At 46.9% G+C, this 12,971-nt stretch overlaps 1 protein-coding gene across 3 annotated transcripts; it reads left to right on the top strand.

Moving 5' to 3' along the window:
- The first annotated feature begins 406 nt into the window (after nucleotides 1-406).
- Nucleotides 407-8,624, top strand: SOCS4 (suppressor of cytokine signaling 4). 3 transcript variants are annotated; one of them, XM_041413616.1, is made up of 2 exons: nucleotides 407-535; nucleotides 6,783-8,624. In XM_041413616.1, exon 2 carries the CDS (start codon nucleotides 6,884-6,886, stop codon nucleotides 8,192-8,194), a length of 1,311 nt encoding a protein of 436 aa, XP_041269550.1. In that variant the 5' UTR covers nucleotides 407-535; nucleotides 6,783-6,883; the 3' UTR covers nucleotides 8,195-8,624. The 3 variants fall into 3 exon arrangements, with proteins under 3 accessions (XP_041269550.1, XP_041269560.1, XP_041269568.1); XM_041413626.1 differs by having other exon boundaries at nucleotides 436-493; XM_041413634.1 differs by lacking the exon at nucleotides 407-535 and adding an exon at nucleotides 6,558-6,576.
- The last annotated feature ends 4,347 nt before the right edge of the window (nucleotides 8,625-12,971 follow it).

The raw sequence follows: 12,971 nt of genomic DNA, 5'->3' as shown, positions 1-12,971 counted from the left end.
ATGGGGACACTCTAGGGAGGGTGACATTTCAGGGATGGGGATATCGTGGGGATGGGAGACAGGGACACGGGGATAGGGAGTGTGAGGATGGGGACACCGAGGGGATGGGAACAGAGGGATATGGGGCGTGAGGATGGGGACACCAAGGGGCTGGGGATACGGGAATAGGGGGCGTGAGGATGGGGACACCGAGGGGCCCGCGGGGATGGGAGACGGGGACACGGGGATAGGGAGTGTGAGGATGGGGACACCGAGGGGCTGAGAACAGAGGGATGTGGGGCGTGAGGATGGGGACACCACGGGGATGGGGATACAGGAATAGGGGGCGTGAGGATGGGACACGGCGGGGATGCGGGCCCGGGTTACCGAGGCCCGGAGGGGCCTGGCATGCCGGGGCCTCTCCCTCCGCCGAGCCCGCCGAGCCGCCGGCAGCCGGCCGGGGACAGAGCCGGCGGAGAGCGCCGGCCCCGCGGGCAGCGCCCGCCGCACCACCGTGAGTTGGCGTCGGGAGGCGGCTGAGGGGCGGCAGGCGGGGGTGAGCAGCCGTGCTGGGGAAATCGGGGACTCCTCTCGCCGGCGGGGCTCGGGGGCTGCGCCCCTGTCAGTCACCGGGCGGCTCGGACCGGGTCTCCGGTCACCGGAGGGGGTTGGCCGGGGGTCCGCCCGCTGTCACCGCGGTGCTCGGACCGGGGTCAGCGCTGTCCCCCGGGGGACTCGGTCCAGGCTCTGCTGTCACCGGGGTTACTCAACCCGGGGGCTGCGCCTTGTCACCGCGGGAGACTCGGGCCAGGCTCTGCCGTCCCCGGGGGGTCGGCCCGGGGTCTGAGCCGCTGTCAGTGCCCGGGGGCTCGGGGTCTCCTGGCACCCAGGGCGTTCAGCCCGGGATCTCCTGGCACCGCGGGGGGATCCGGTCCAGGGTCTTCGCTGTGTCCCCGGGGGGTTCGGTCTGTGTGCCTCTCCTCTGAAAAACCCCGTGCCCGACGTATGTACCCGAACGCAAATACAGGGCACATATTTCCCAGCTTATCCTTCTGTGTGTGGATTTAATGGCAGCTCCTCCAGAGGCACAGGGGCGGCGGGGAGAGCCCAGATGAGGGGCTGTGCCCCTCGCCCCCCTTGGGCAGCTCCCCCATAACATCGGGGGGCTGCGCTCAGCCAGCCGCAGGACCTGTCCCTTTGGAGATCCTTGTGGTCATTATGGAATTACTCTGGAATTCCAGCCATCCTGATGCGTGTGCGAGGTGGAGTTGACAGCAGTGGTAGTCAGGCAGGTAGCGATTGCACGGCAAAAATCATTAAGCTTTTTTTTTTTTTTTGGCTGAAAAATAGGAAGAAAGCCTCCTGGCTGATCTCTTGAAGGATTAAAAAAAATGCTAGAATTGAACATACCTGAAATAAAGAGGGAAAACCAGCATTATCTGTTTTCCCTTTATGTAGCCTTAATGATCTGGCCCAGTTTATTCCTGTTTCTAAGAAAAAATTGCTTCCAGGCAAAGCTCTTTTATCTTCAGTTTTGCTCTGCAGCGGGGTTATTGGTTGTTGGGGTGAGCAGAGTGATTTATTTATATTGGAATTGTGTTTCTCTCTAACACTCACATTGCTGCTAGTTTCATGAATGAATAAGTAACAGGATTACAAAGCAGGCACACTTCTTTAAAAAAAATCACAGAAATATGGCCAGATTTCATTATTAAACCTCGTGGAAGCTGTGTAGAGACATGTTTTCCATGGGTGTATCCTACATATTTCAGTAAATCATGATTTCTGGCGAGGATAATGTGTTCTAGGGAAATGATTCGGAGCTGAACTGCTTATCAGATGAGTGGGAAGACCAAGCTATTCCTGCTGCAAGCCGCTGCCTGGGATGGAGACAAATGCCTGTCAAATGCGTTTATTTTTCTTAATCACTTTAATTTTCGGAGTCTCTGATGGAAACTGCACCTAAAGTGTTTTGCAGTGTAAAAGCCATTTTACATTCGCTTCTATGTAAGAACGAATTTCCTTGTCTGGAGGTGCTGCCTGTTGGGATAACTCTTTGAACAGCGCAGGAAAACTGGGGGGAGGTTTTTCAGGGGAGGTTTTTCAGGGGTGGTCACTTGTCCAAGGGACTGCCGGCGCTGTGGCTTTGTCCGAAGTGACAGGGCACCAAATGCAAAGTTAGACTTTAAATCCGGTTGGGAACTCGGGCTGTTGCTGCCTTGATTATTAGGTGTGAGTGGCTGCGAGCCGGGAATCGCTGCTGCCCTGGGTTTCTGGGTGGAGCACGGAGTGTTGGTCATGGACCATAAAGCTTTCACTGATTTAGTGCTGGAGAGGCTGCTGCGGTTTGCCGAGCATCTCTCCTGCCACACGAGCAGAGCTTCATTAAGGCAGGAGATGTGAGCAGCCCTCACCTCTGGCACCTGCTGCCAGCTCAGTTCCACCTCCTGGGAGTGAATAAAATATCCCCCGTGTTGGGGTTAGCTGGGCATGGTACCCCCTCCTCCTACAGTTCTGGGGATAAATCGAGGTATTTCCAAGGAAAAAAAATATTTAGGTTGCAAATGGTACCTTTAGGAAGTCCTTTTGTGTGTATGTGTGATAATTGCTTTAATTTGCTGTAAAGGCCTCTGGAGTTAAGCTTAGGTATTTTTAGATGGTATCATAAATCAAAGTAAAGCCAAAACTGAGGAAAAATAATTTAAGACAGATGAATTGAGATTTATTGTTATCCTGAGTAGGTTGGGAAGGTCAGGTTTTAAAATGTGTTCTTGTGGCCAAAATCTAATTGGGTGAAATTAATGAAAGCAGCTTGTGACCAGTGAGATTTTGTTTTAAAATAACTTTCATGTAAGTTATGAAAGAAAAAGTACTCCAGTTTATTGCTTGCTCTTCTCTCTCAAGATTTTATCAGCTCTACAAAATCAACTTCCATAACAATTCCAAAATTGATTCATTGTTCTTTGTGAGCCTTCTTTTGTTGTTTAATTAGAGGAACAATACGGCAATGCTTCATGTGCTTGGACAGAAAACTTTCCAAGTACTTCCTGCACTCGGAGGCTTGTGCAGCATGGGAGCACCAGAGACGTGGTGGGACCTTCATCCTGGGAGCTTTTCAGGACGTGGCCAGGCCATGCCATGGCTCCCCTGAGCCCACGCTGGCAGCAATCCCACTCCAAGTGGGAGGTTGGGCTGGAGACCCCCCACCATCTGCTCCTTCATACAGAAAGGAAAGCAGCTTGATGAAGAGGACTCTTGGGCTAGAGACAAGGATCCAGCAGCTCAGGACAGAAGTATCTGGTTAAAGCAGTTCAGTGTTCAAGTATTTATTGAATAAATGAAAAAAAAAAGGCTGTCTGCATGTATGGTATTGGCGTTATTGATTAAACATATGGTGAGGCTGTCGCTGTCTTATCACAGCTCTGGGTTGCAGCCATCCCTGGCTAGGAGGGAATATTGTTATCCCTCCAAACAGCAACTGGATATTGTTTTTAGTGTGGGCTTGAAGTCTCAGGGTAGAGGCATCAGCTCCTGAAAGAAAAAGCACTTTGTCTGTAGACAAGAGAGAGGAACCTCTGCAGGAGGGAGCACAAAGCCCACAGCAAAAGCCACCCAGCTCTCTGGCTGTCCTCAGGGACTGTAGCTGTGGCAGTGTTGGGTAACCTTGGACTACCAACCGGCTCCTCTGGCCTGAAGTGAACTCTGCTCATCCCCCCATGTGTCTTTATCTTTGCTGTTTCCTTAGGGGAAAGGGTTTCCAGCATAAGGGTTTTGTCAAATCTGCCATCATCAGAGGTGCCTGAGGTGTCCCCGTGCAGGACGAAGCTTTTGCAGGCAGGGCACTCATTATTTCTCCCAAAAAGAGCTCAGACCTGATGTGTGTGTGCTGCACAGTGCTGGACTCCCCCATTTAACCTTCCCCTCTAGGGAGAAGTACACTCTGTGTTCCCTCTCTTTTATCCTTGCCCTCCTGTCCTGCTCTTCCAGCAGCGCTCGGGCCGTTAATGGCATTTCCCTTGGATGCTGCAGTGAAAGGAAAAGCTGCTTTAGATGGATGGCCCCAAGTGGTAATAGAGCACTGAATGCCTTCCCTGCCCTTTATGCCTTTTTCTTCCTGACACTTTAATTATTTTTGCTCCCCATTTTATTGGTGGGGCTGTGAATCACTGATCCAGAAGGGTGTGAAGGTGCGATCCCTCGCTGTAATGCCAAACACTGGGATTTGGGATTTGGGATCTGGGAGGCAGCTCTCCCACAGCACACAGTTTATAACACATGGTGAGGTTCAAACCTGGCTTTAGTAGGATGACATCCCTTTTTTTCTCCGTTTGTTCCCTGCTCTTTTCACAGCTCTGGTTTTCTGTCTGATTAGCAATTCCTGCTCTGACGTGGCAGAATCAAACCCCAGGGAAGCAGCTCTGGCTAATGGTGCGTGGCTTTGCAGCATCACGTGCTGCTTCCCCAGCTTTTCTTTCAGGGTTCAGGTACCACTAATGATTCATGACAGCAGAAAGGTACAGAGGGGAAGGTGGCTATACAGCTCAATACAACAGCAGCCCAGAAATTCCATAAAACCCGAGCTTCTTTCAATTGGAAGGCTAAAATTAGGAGATAACAGGCACTTCTGGGCTTTGTATGTTTTGTAGTTTTTAATTAAAAGCCCAAAATCTGCATGTTCTTATTCCTTATATGGGCTGGATGAGCAGAATGAGATAATTGAAGGTTTCAAAAGCAATTACAAACTGTCATATCCTGATTTTTAAGTACTTCACTTTGCAACCTCAGTGATATCTCTCTGTCCAATTAAAAATCCCATATATAGACAATTAATGTATTTTACTACAGGATGAATCTAAAAACTTTTTGACTTCAGTGACTTCAGACTATCACCAGGGTAAATGAGATTGCTTTTTTTTCCTCTTTTTTTTGAATTGTGGAGAAAATTCAGTTCTTCATTCTAGGTATTTCTGGTTGAAAAATATCACGGATCCAAAAGCAATCAATTAATCAATCCTCATCTAAATAAAGACCTTTTGAGTCTCATATGCACGTTTCTTTTCTCCTTTCTTCATTGTGTCTTGCCATGCTTTCACTGAAAAGCAATTTGCAAAACCCTGAGAGAAGAAAAAATAAATCTTTAGTTTAGTCTTTGATTTGTAATTGCTGAAATATGAACCCTTTCCTGTGATTCCTCTAGGCACCAGTGAGCTGATATTCATCTGCATTGCTCTGATGCCATTTTTCTTCCCAGCATATTCCCAATATTGAACCTATCTTACCTTCCTTCTACATTTCTTCCATCTCTTCCCTTCCCCTGCCTTTTCCTTTCCCCCACAGCTCTCAGGTCTGTGGGTTTTAAATAAGGAATGCAATGTGAAAAATTCCTGGGTGAAAGTTCCATCTGGGATGCATTTGGCCCACAGATTGCATGTGAGCCTTTTGGCAAGGCTGCCTTGTTCTTTTACTGAAAGCAGAGGCTCAACCCAGCCTGCGCAGCCCCAGGGGACTGCAGAGAGGTTGTGTCATGCTGGCTAATCCTGATGATGAGAATGGATTGAATGGAGAGAGGAAGTGGATGCCCTTTTCTTTTCCTGCTTAGTATTTACCATGTCAATTAGTTGTAAAAAAAAGTCCAAAACCCCAAAACAACACAGAAAAACGCACAGCTGAAAAAAAAAAAAAAAAAAAAAAGCCCCAGTGCAACAGAGGAGCTGTGCATGGTTTTGGTGCAAAAGCATCACAGAATCATAGAATATCCTGATTATGATAAGTGGTGGGAAATATTTCTACATCCTGCCATGCCTCAGGGGGTGTAGCATCCATACCATATTGCTATCTATGTATCTTGAAAAAATCCTGCTCCACTTTCAACTGAGTAATCAAAAGAGGATTTTTTTCATCTTTTTTTTCAAAGTGCAGCAGTCAAAAGGAAACCTCTTATCTGTCTGAAAATTCAATATAACTTTGGAAACAAAAGAAAATGAAATCAGCAACCGTAGGTCTCAAAGCAACACTGATTTTAATAATGTAAACTTCCTTCTCTAATGAGTAATAAGCAGTTCCATCTTTCACGGCCTTTTAAAATTGCTTTTAGTAAGGGATTGGATTGTTTTAATCCTTTTCAGTATGTAAAGCCCCAGATATTTCAATCCCTTAGGGCCTCAGTATTTCCTAGCTCCCTTCCTTTGAAAAGGCAGAGGAAAACAGCTTTCAGAAACTGACACAATCTGTGACTGATAAAATTTAGGTTTGGGTTTGTTTTTTTTTTTTTTTTTTTTTATCCTGAAAGTGACCCAAAAGTGTCAGTTAAGAAAAAGATCTCTGGCATCCCATCCTGTGGATTAGTAGCAAACAGGCATATCATCTAGGTACAGTAGCTCTTTGTACTCTGACCTACTTGTTTCTGTTCTGGTTTGTTCCTTCTTGAAAGGTTATTTGGAAGAGATGCAGAATTTGCTCCATAAACAGCTAAAGCAGTATCACCTGCCCCAGGAAGGGTTTCCTTCTGAAATGGGCCCTGTCACAATGGGGTTGCCAACGCCTAAAACGTTCTGCTCTGCTGCATAATCAGAATGAAAACTCAACAAATAGGTTAAGGTAGATTTTTTTTTTCTGCAGGATGCTTTTCCCAAGGAAGGGTTAAGAGAGCTTTTTCTGGGATCAGGCTGGTAATTGTGGGGTGTGCTACTGAAATCACCTCAATCACATGATTTTTACGTGGTCAGCAATGAATTGTCACTGTTGTCCTGTTGCATTGTGTGCGTGCATAACACTTAACTGAGCTGTGTTTTCTTTTTCCTTAGATATTTCCAGAAAGTGCCTCGAGGAAGCTTCCTTATGTAGAAAAACCCCACAAGAAACGCAGTGTGCGCTTCCTGGCAACTTGTGAAGGAAAGCTGTCACAATGGCAGAAAACAAGGACAGCAGTGCGAAAAACGCAGATGTGAGGCCCAAAAGCAGCCGGAGCAGGAGCGCAGACAGAAAGGATGGCTATGTCTGGAGTGGGAAGAAGCTCTCCTGGTCCAAGAAAAGTGAGCATTGTCCTGATGCTGAAACAGCAAGCGCTGCAGGAAGGTCGGGGAGTAATTTAAAGAGCCAAGAGAGGAAGTACAGCTGCTCGTCCATCGAGCTGGATCTAGACCGGTCCTGTGGCCACAGGTTTTTAGGGCGGTCTCTCAAACAGAAGCTGCAGGATGCTGTGGGTCAGTGCTTTCCCATCAAGAACTGCAGCAGCCGGCACGCCTCCGGACTGCCATCCAAAAGGAAGATCCATATCAGTGAGCTGATGCTGGATAAGTGTCCTTTCCCTCCACGCTCGGAGCTGGCTTTCCGGTGGCACTTGATCAAAAGGCACACGGCCCCTATAAGTCCAAAGGCAGAAGAATGGATAATTGCTGATTTATCCCAGCAGGAGGAAAGGGAGGATCAGCTGCGAGACGAGGAGATTGCCAACGGGGGGATGGACTCTCCCTCCCAGTCCTGTGACTTCACTGACAGCAGCTCCTCTCGGGGTGACCCGAGGCCTGAGCTGGTGACAGGTAAGGTGGCAAGGAGCAGTAGAGACGAGAGCGACATGGACTCCGATGATGAAGTCATAACTCTGTGCACAAGTTCTCGGAAACGAAACAAGCCCAAGTGGGAAACGGATGACGAGCTGCTACGGATGGAAACGCCCCCGAAATACCACACCCAGATTGATTATGTCCACTGCCTAGTGCCAGACCTCCTCCAGATCAATAACAATCCCTGCTACTGGGGAGTCATGGATAAATATGCAGCTGAGGCGCTGCTGGAAGGGAAGCCAGAGGGAACATTTCTGTTGCGAGACTCTGCCCAGGAGGACTATTTGTTTTCCGTGAGCTTCCGGCGCTACAGTCGCTCCCTCCACGCCCGGATAGAGCAGTGGAATCACAACTTCAGCTTTGATGCCCATGATCCCTGTGTCTTCCATTCTCCTGACATCACGGGACTCCTAGAGCACTACAAAGATCCAAGTTCCTGTATGTTCTTTGAACCACTTTTATCCACTCCCCTGAACAGGACCTTTCCCTTCTCTCTCCAGCATATATGTAGAACGGTCATTTGCAACTGTACAACTTATGATGGTATTGATGCACTTCCCATTCCTCCCTCGGTGAAGCTGTATCTGAAGGAATATCATTATAAGTCAAAAGTTAGAGTGCTCAGGATTGATGTACCAGAGCAGCAAAGCTAGAAAATATTTTTGTGAAAGAAATTTTCTCCGAACAGACAATAGTATGTTCAATCTCTTTTCCTCCTAGGTTTTTTTTTTAATGGCGACCTGATTACTTTTTCTTTTTCTGCATATTATTTACCACCCAAACTAGTCTCTGTTTAAATGTACTTTTGAGTCTTCACAGCTCTCTTTTTTAGAAATTATATTCATTGTGGGCTTTTGGTACTGTCCCTAGGCTAGAGTTTTATGGAATTCCAGGTAGGCTTTCTGGTATTTCTATAGATGGATAGTTGTTAGACCTAAAACCCCCTGAAAATCAGTTTTGAACTTGATCTGTCTTTTCTATTGTAGTTGACACGTGTTGCTGACATGATTGAAATAATGCACTGTTAACTAAAGATTGACTCATCTGTATTTTCTGCATTTCTTTTAAAATGAGTGCTCTAGCCTCTGTGTGTGTGTGTCTGTCCGTCCCTGTCCACTGCAGTAAATTCGTCAGTCTATTTCTAACATTACTATTCCAAGCAAAATGAAGTTTGAAAGAGGATATGATCTTTCTATAAATATATCGGGGGACTAAATACCAGGGAGAGGAAAAACAATTCAAGTTAAGGACAACACTGAGTGCAGGAACAAACATGTATAAACTGGTCCTGAAAAGGTTTTGGTTGGAGAGGAGGAAGACTCATCGTCGTCAGAGCAGCAGGGTTCTGGAAGAGCTTTTCATTTTGTGTAATAGCAGTAAAAAGCAAACTGCTCATAAACTGGGATTTGATCAGTGTCTGGAAGAGATAATCATGTAGTTACTTATGATAGATGGGGCTTGGACTTGGGAAAACTGTTTCTGTGTTGCTGTTGCATTATATGAAATACCCAATTTTTGCTGTAGGAGCTGCACTGCTTAAATGATAAAGCACAGGGTGGAAGGGTGGGAAGGAAGATATTTCCTTTAAAATCTGCATATTTAACCATCTGATTCTGCATGGTTGAACCTGAGGTGATGGTGAATAACTTTCCTACTTTGTTAGTAGGGGGCTTGTTTTTTTTTAATAAGTATAGTTTAAAAAGAAAACAAGTCTGCTGATTTTCTTGCAATGTGAAACATTCGGTCCAATGGCTTCCTGCCAAATTCCATGTACGGGAAAACCATGCATGGATAATGCTCCTAAAAGCATTACTTACATTACATGGATAGGCAGATCTGCTGCTGAGCTGTTGGTGGAATCCCAGGAGACTCAGTGGATGTGGGCTCAGGCAGGAAACTCCAGGCTGGGCTCGGGGTGCAGCTGCAGGAGGTGCAGCAGTGACCTGCAGTTCTGTTCCCTGTTTGTGCTTCATCTCCTCTCCCAAAATGGGCCCGGAACTCCTCTGCCAAAAGAATGTGAGATGGTGTAATTGTAACTCCAACAACCACATTGTTTCCTCTCCTTTGACTACAGGGAGCCTTTGTATCCTCTCAAAATGCTTTTGAAACTGAGCCCCAAGCCTGCTGAATTACAAATGTGTTGAATTTCATGCATGTGAAGGATCCTATCAAAAAATCAGCAATGTGGGTGAGGTTATCACTGAATGGTTGGGGTTGGAAGAGAGCTCTGGAGAGGGTCTCATCCACGCCCTTGCTCAAGCATAGGATCACATCCAAGTGGGTTTTGGACATCTCCAGAGTAGGAGACTCCACAACCTCTCTGCACAGCCTGTTCTAGGCCTCCATCACCTGCACAGTAAAGAGGTTTTTCCTCATAATCAGATGGAACTTCCTGTGTTTCCATTTGTGCCTGTTGCTCCTTTTCCTGTCTCAGGGCACCACTGGAAAGAATCTGTTCCCATCCTCCTGAGACCTGCCCTTAAGGTATTTGTGTGGATTGATTGGTTCCCCTCTCAGCTGTCACTTCTCCAAAGCTGATGCCCAGCTCCCTCAGCCTTTCCTCACAGCAGAGATGCTCCAGCACCTTCACAGCCACTGGCCCACTCCAGTAATTCCTTGCATTTCTTGTACTGAACACAGCAGTCCCAGCTGAGCCCTCACCATGGCTGAGGAGAGGGGCAGGATCGCCTCCCTCGATCTGCTGGCCACACTTTTCCCTCACACAGCCCAGGATTCCACTGGCCTTCTTGGCCACAAGGACACAGTGCTGGCTCACTCCAGGTCCTTCTCCACAACTCTGCTTTCCAGCATCTCAGCCCCCAGCCTGGGCTGGTGCAGGGGGTCATTCTTCCCCAGGATAGGGGCACCCTGCTTGAACTTCCTTGGGTTCCTCCCTGCCCATCTCTCCAGCCTGTTCCAGGTCTGGCTGAGTGTCAGCACAGCCTGTTGGTGTGCCAGCCACCCCTCCCAGTTCTGTATCACCAGCAAACCTGCTGAGGGAACACTCTGTCCCTTCATCCAGGGTGGTGAATAAGCTGAACAAGACTGCACCCATCACTGATCCCTTGGGAATTTGTGTTCAGGCAAGGAGCAGTAGAGCACAGTGCTGTAGTCTGGTTCCAAGATTGTAGACTCAGACTAAGCAATATTTCTATTTGGATCTTTTCATTTCACCTTGTATGGATTCCTGTAGATTTGTGGACATCAAATCCGTGCTGCAAGGTGGCTGCTCAGGAATTACCAGAGGAGCTTTGCCATGCAACTCCACCAGGACCTGCCACCCTGCCCTTACCCCCGACCTGAGCAGATAAAACCCTTTCCACTGAGCTGCTGCCGCCGTGATGATGTAAACAGATTTCCAGGGACATCTGCCTGGAGACCAGCCCGTTTGTTTTCCCTGGGTTTTAAATAGGTTTGGAACCAAAGTCTCCAGGGAGAAAATGCTAACACATCAATCCGTGGCATCGCACACGGATGAACGCGCTCCAGGACGAATTCTCAGCTGCTATAAATCAGCGTGGCTTTATTGATACACTTAGAGTGGCTCATTCCAGCTGAGATCCTCCCTCCTCCATATCCAGTTGTGGTAATGATGGCAGAAAAAAATCACCCTGTTTCTTTCTGTAATTTTGATCTTGCTTCCATTCATTGCCTTTTGCATAAACTGTATTTTATCAAGGGCAGCTTTATATTGCTAAGTCTGTTTTACCCTGTCACTGCCATTTTCCAAATGCAATGTAGGGATCATCATTGCTCTGCTCTTGTCCACTGTGCCCATCGTGGTGGGATGGTGGGCTGGGATTTGGGGGGCTGCAGTAAGAAGGAAGAGCTTCTGGTTCAAGATCTGGAGTGACATCAGAGATATTTGCAGTGTGCTTGATTAAATTTCTCATTCAGAAACTCCTAATTAGGGCAAAAAACTCATCATTTTAGACTGGGATTAGCATTATTTTTATGGCAGGACCACAAACATTAGATTTTGACCAAAAGTGGTGCTTCAGAAGTTAGTGAAGGCCACTGTCATTTTCAAAATCAGCAAAGATTTTGTCCCTTCAAAATGAAAGACCAGGAGAGAACCTTTTTTGGGGTATCATTCCCCAACACACTGTGTTTCAGTGTCGTTCTGGATTCAGCCTACATTGTTTTGACATGAGTTGATGCATCACTTACCCCAAAAACATCTTGAGCACTCCAAATTTAGGAGACCTATATAATGAGCAGTTGGGGGAAGAAGGTGTGGCACATAAAAATAGTGCCTTTGGACTCTGGGGCAGTTAATTGCATTAGTTTAGAGAAATCTTTTGTAGAAAGTATTGATAAATTGGATTTTGTGAAAGTTCCCACTATTTTTTCCTGATTTCTGTCCACCTGTGTGACATTTGTCCCTAACAACGCTGAGTTGCGTCACACATGCAGTCTGTGCAAAATCCATGCCATGAACTGTACCTGTTTTATGAAACAGAAGAACTCAAAAGGTCTGTTTTGTTTAAATCCATTTACCTTTTTTTCCTCTTCTTTCCCTCTCTGTTTTAAATAAACCTGGCAGGACTGGTTTTACAATATGCCAAGAAGTGTCACCCTAAAGTTTTCCTCCCACTGCTGTCATTATCAGTCCTATCAGTGCTGCTCATTCCAGTACCACCTTAGAACGCCTTGGCCCAAAGACAAGCAAGTCTTGAGTTCAATTTTGAAACCCTCTTAAAAATTATCCTCAAAAACAGGATAAGAACTTCCATTTCTAGAATCCCAGAATGGTTTGAGTTGGAAGGGACCTCACAGGTCATGCAATTCCATCCCCTGCCATGGGCAGGGACACCTTCCACTAGCCCAGGTTGCTCCAAGCTCCATCCAACCTGGCCTTGAACACTTCCTAGGATGAGAAGTCCACAGCCTCTCTTCTCAGCCCAAATCCTGCCAAGACAGAAATCCCCCATTCTTCAGGATGAAGATTTAAAGTGAAACAAGGGACGGTGCAGAGATGTGCCCAAACCCATGTGTTCACGATTATGCAGCAGGACAGTGGATGAGCAAGGTCATAAATCCAGAGGTGACTCTGGTCACAGCTCCCCTGTTTGGGCCACCCAACCAGTTTTGCATCAGGAATTGTGTCTGCAAGATGTGCTTTGAGATGTTTTGAAGCTTGTCCCACAGCAGCACAGTGGAAACAGAGTGTATTGAATTGGTGTGAGCAGCTTCTGGTTAAAAAAGATCTGATTTTCCTAAATTATTTTGATATAAGAGGGAGGGAAATGGTGAGGCTCTTGATGCACGCTGGGCAAACTAAATATCCAAGTTATTTTTATGGGATGGTTTAGAAAAAAATTAAACACTCTTTCCATTAATTGTGTCCTCTGGAGTTTGCTTTTGCCTGGAATGACTTTTTGCAGGTCTGTAGCAATGTCACTCGTTGGCCCGGGGCCATCGATACAG

The sequence above is a fragment of the Onychostruthus taczanowskii genome, unplaced genomic scaffold, assembly GCF_017590055.1.
Source record: "Onychostruthus taczanowskii isolate IOZ18803 unplaced genomic scaffold, ASM1759005v1 scaffold103, whole genome shotgun sequence".
Taxonomy (NCBI): Eukaryota; Metazoa; Chordata; class Aves; order Passeriformes; family Passeridae; genus Onychostruthus; species Onychostruthus taczanowskii.
This window is presented reverse-complemented; position numbering and strand designations above follow the sequence as displayed.

What these genes read in the sequence shown, in the direction of transcription:
- SOCS4 (XM_041413616.1), top strand. Translation starts at nt 6,884, where the DNA reads ATGGCAGAAAACAAGGACAGCAGTGCGAAAAACGCAGATGTGAGGCCC.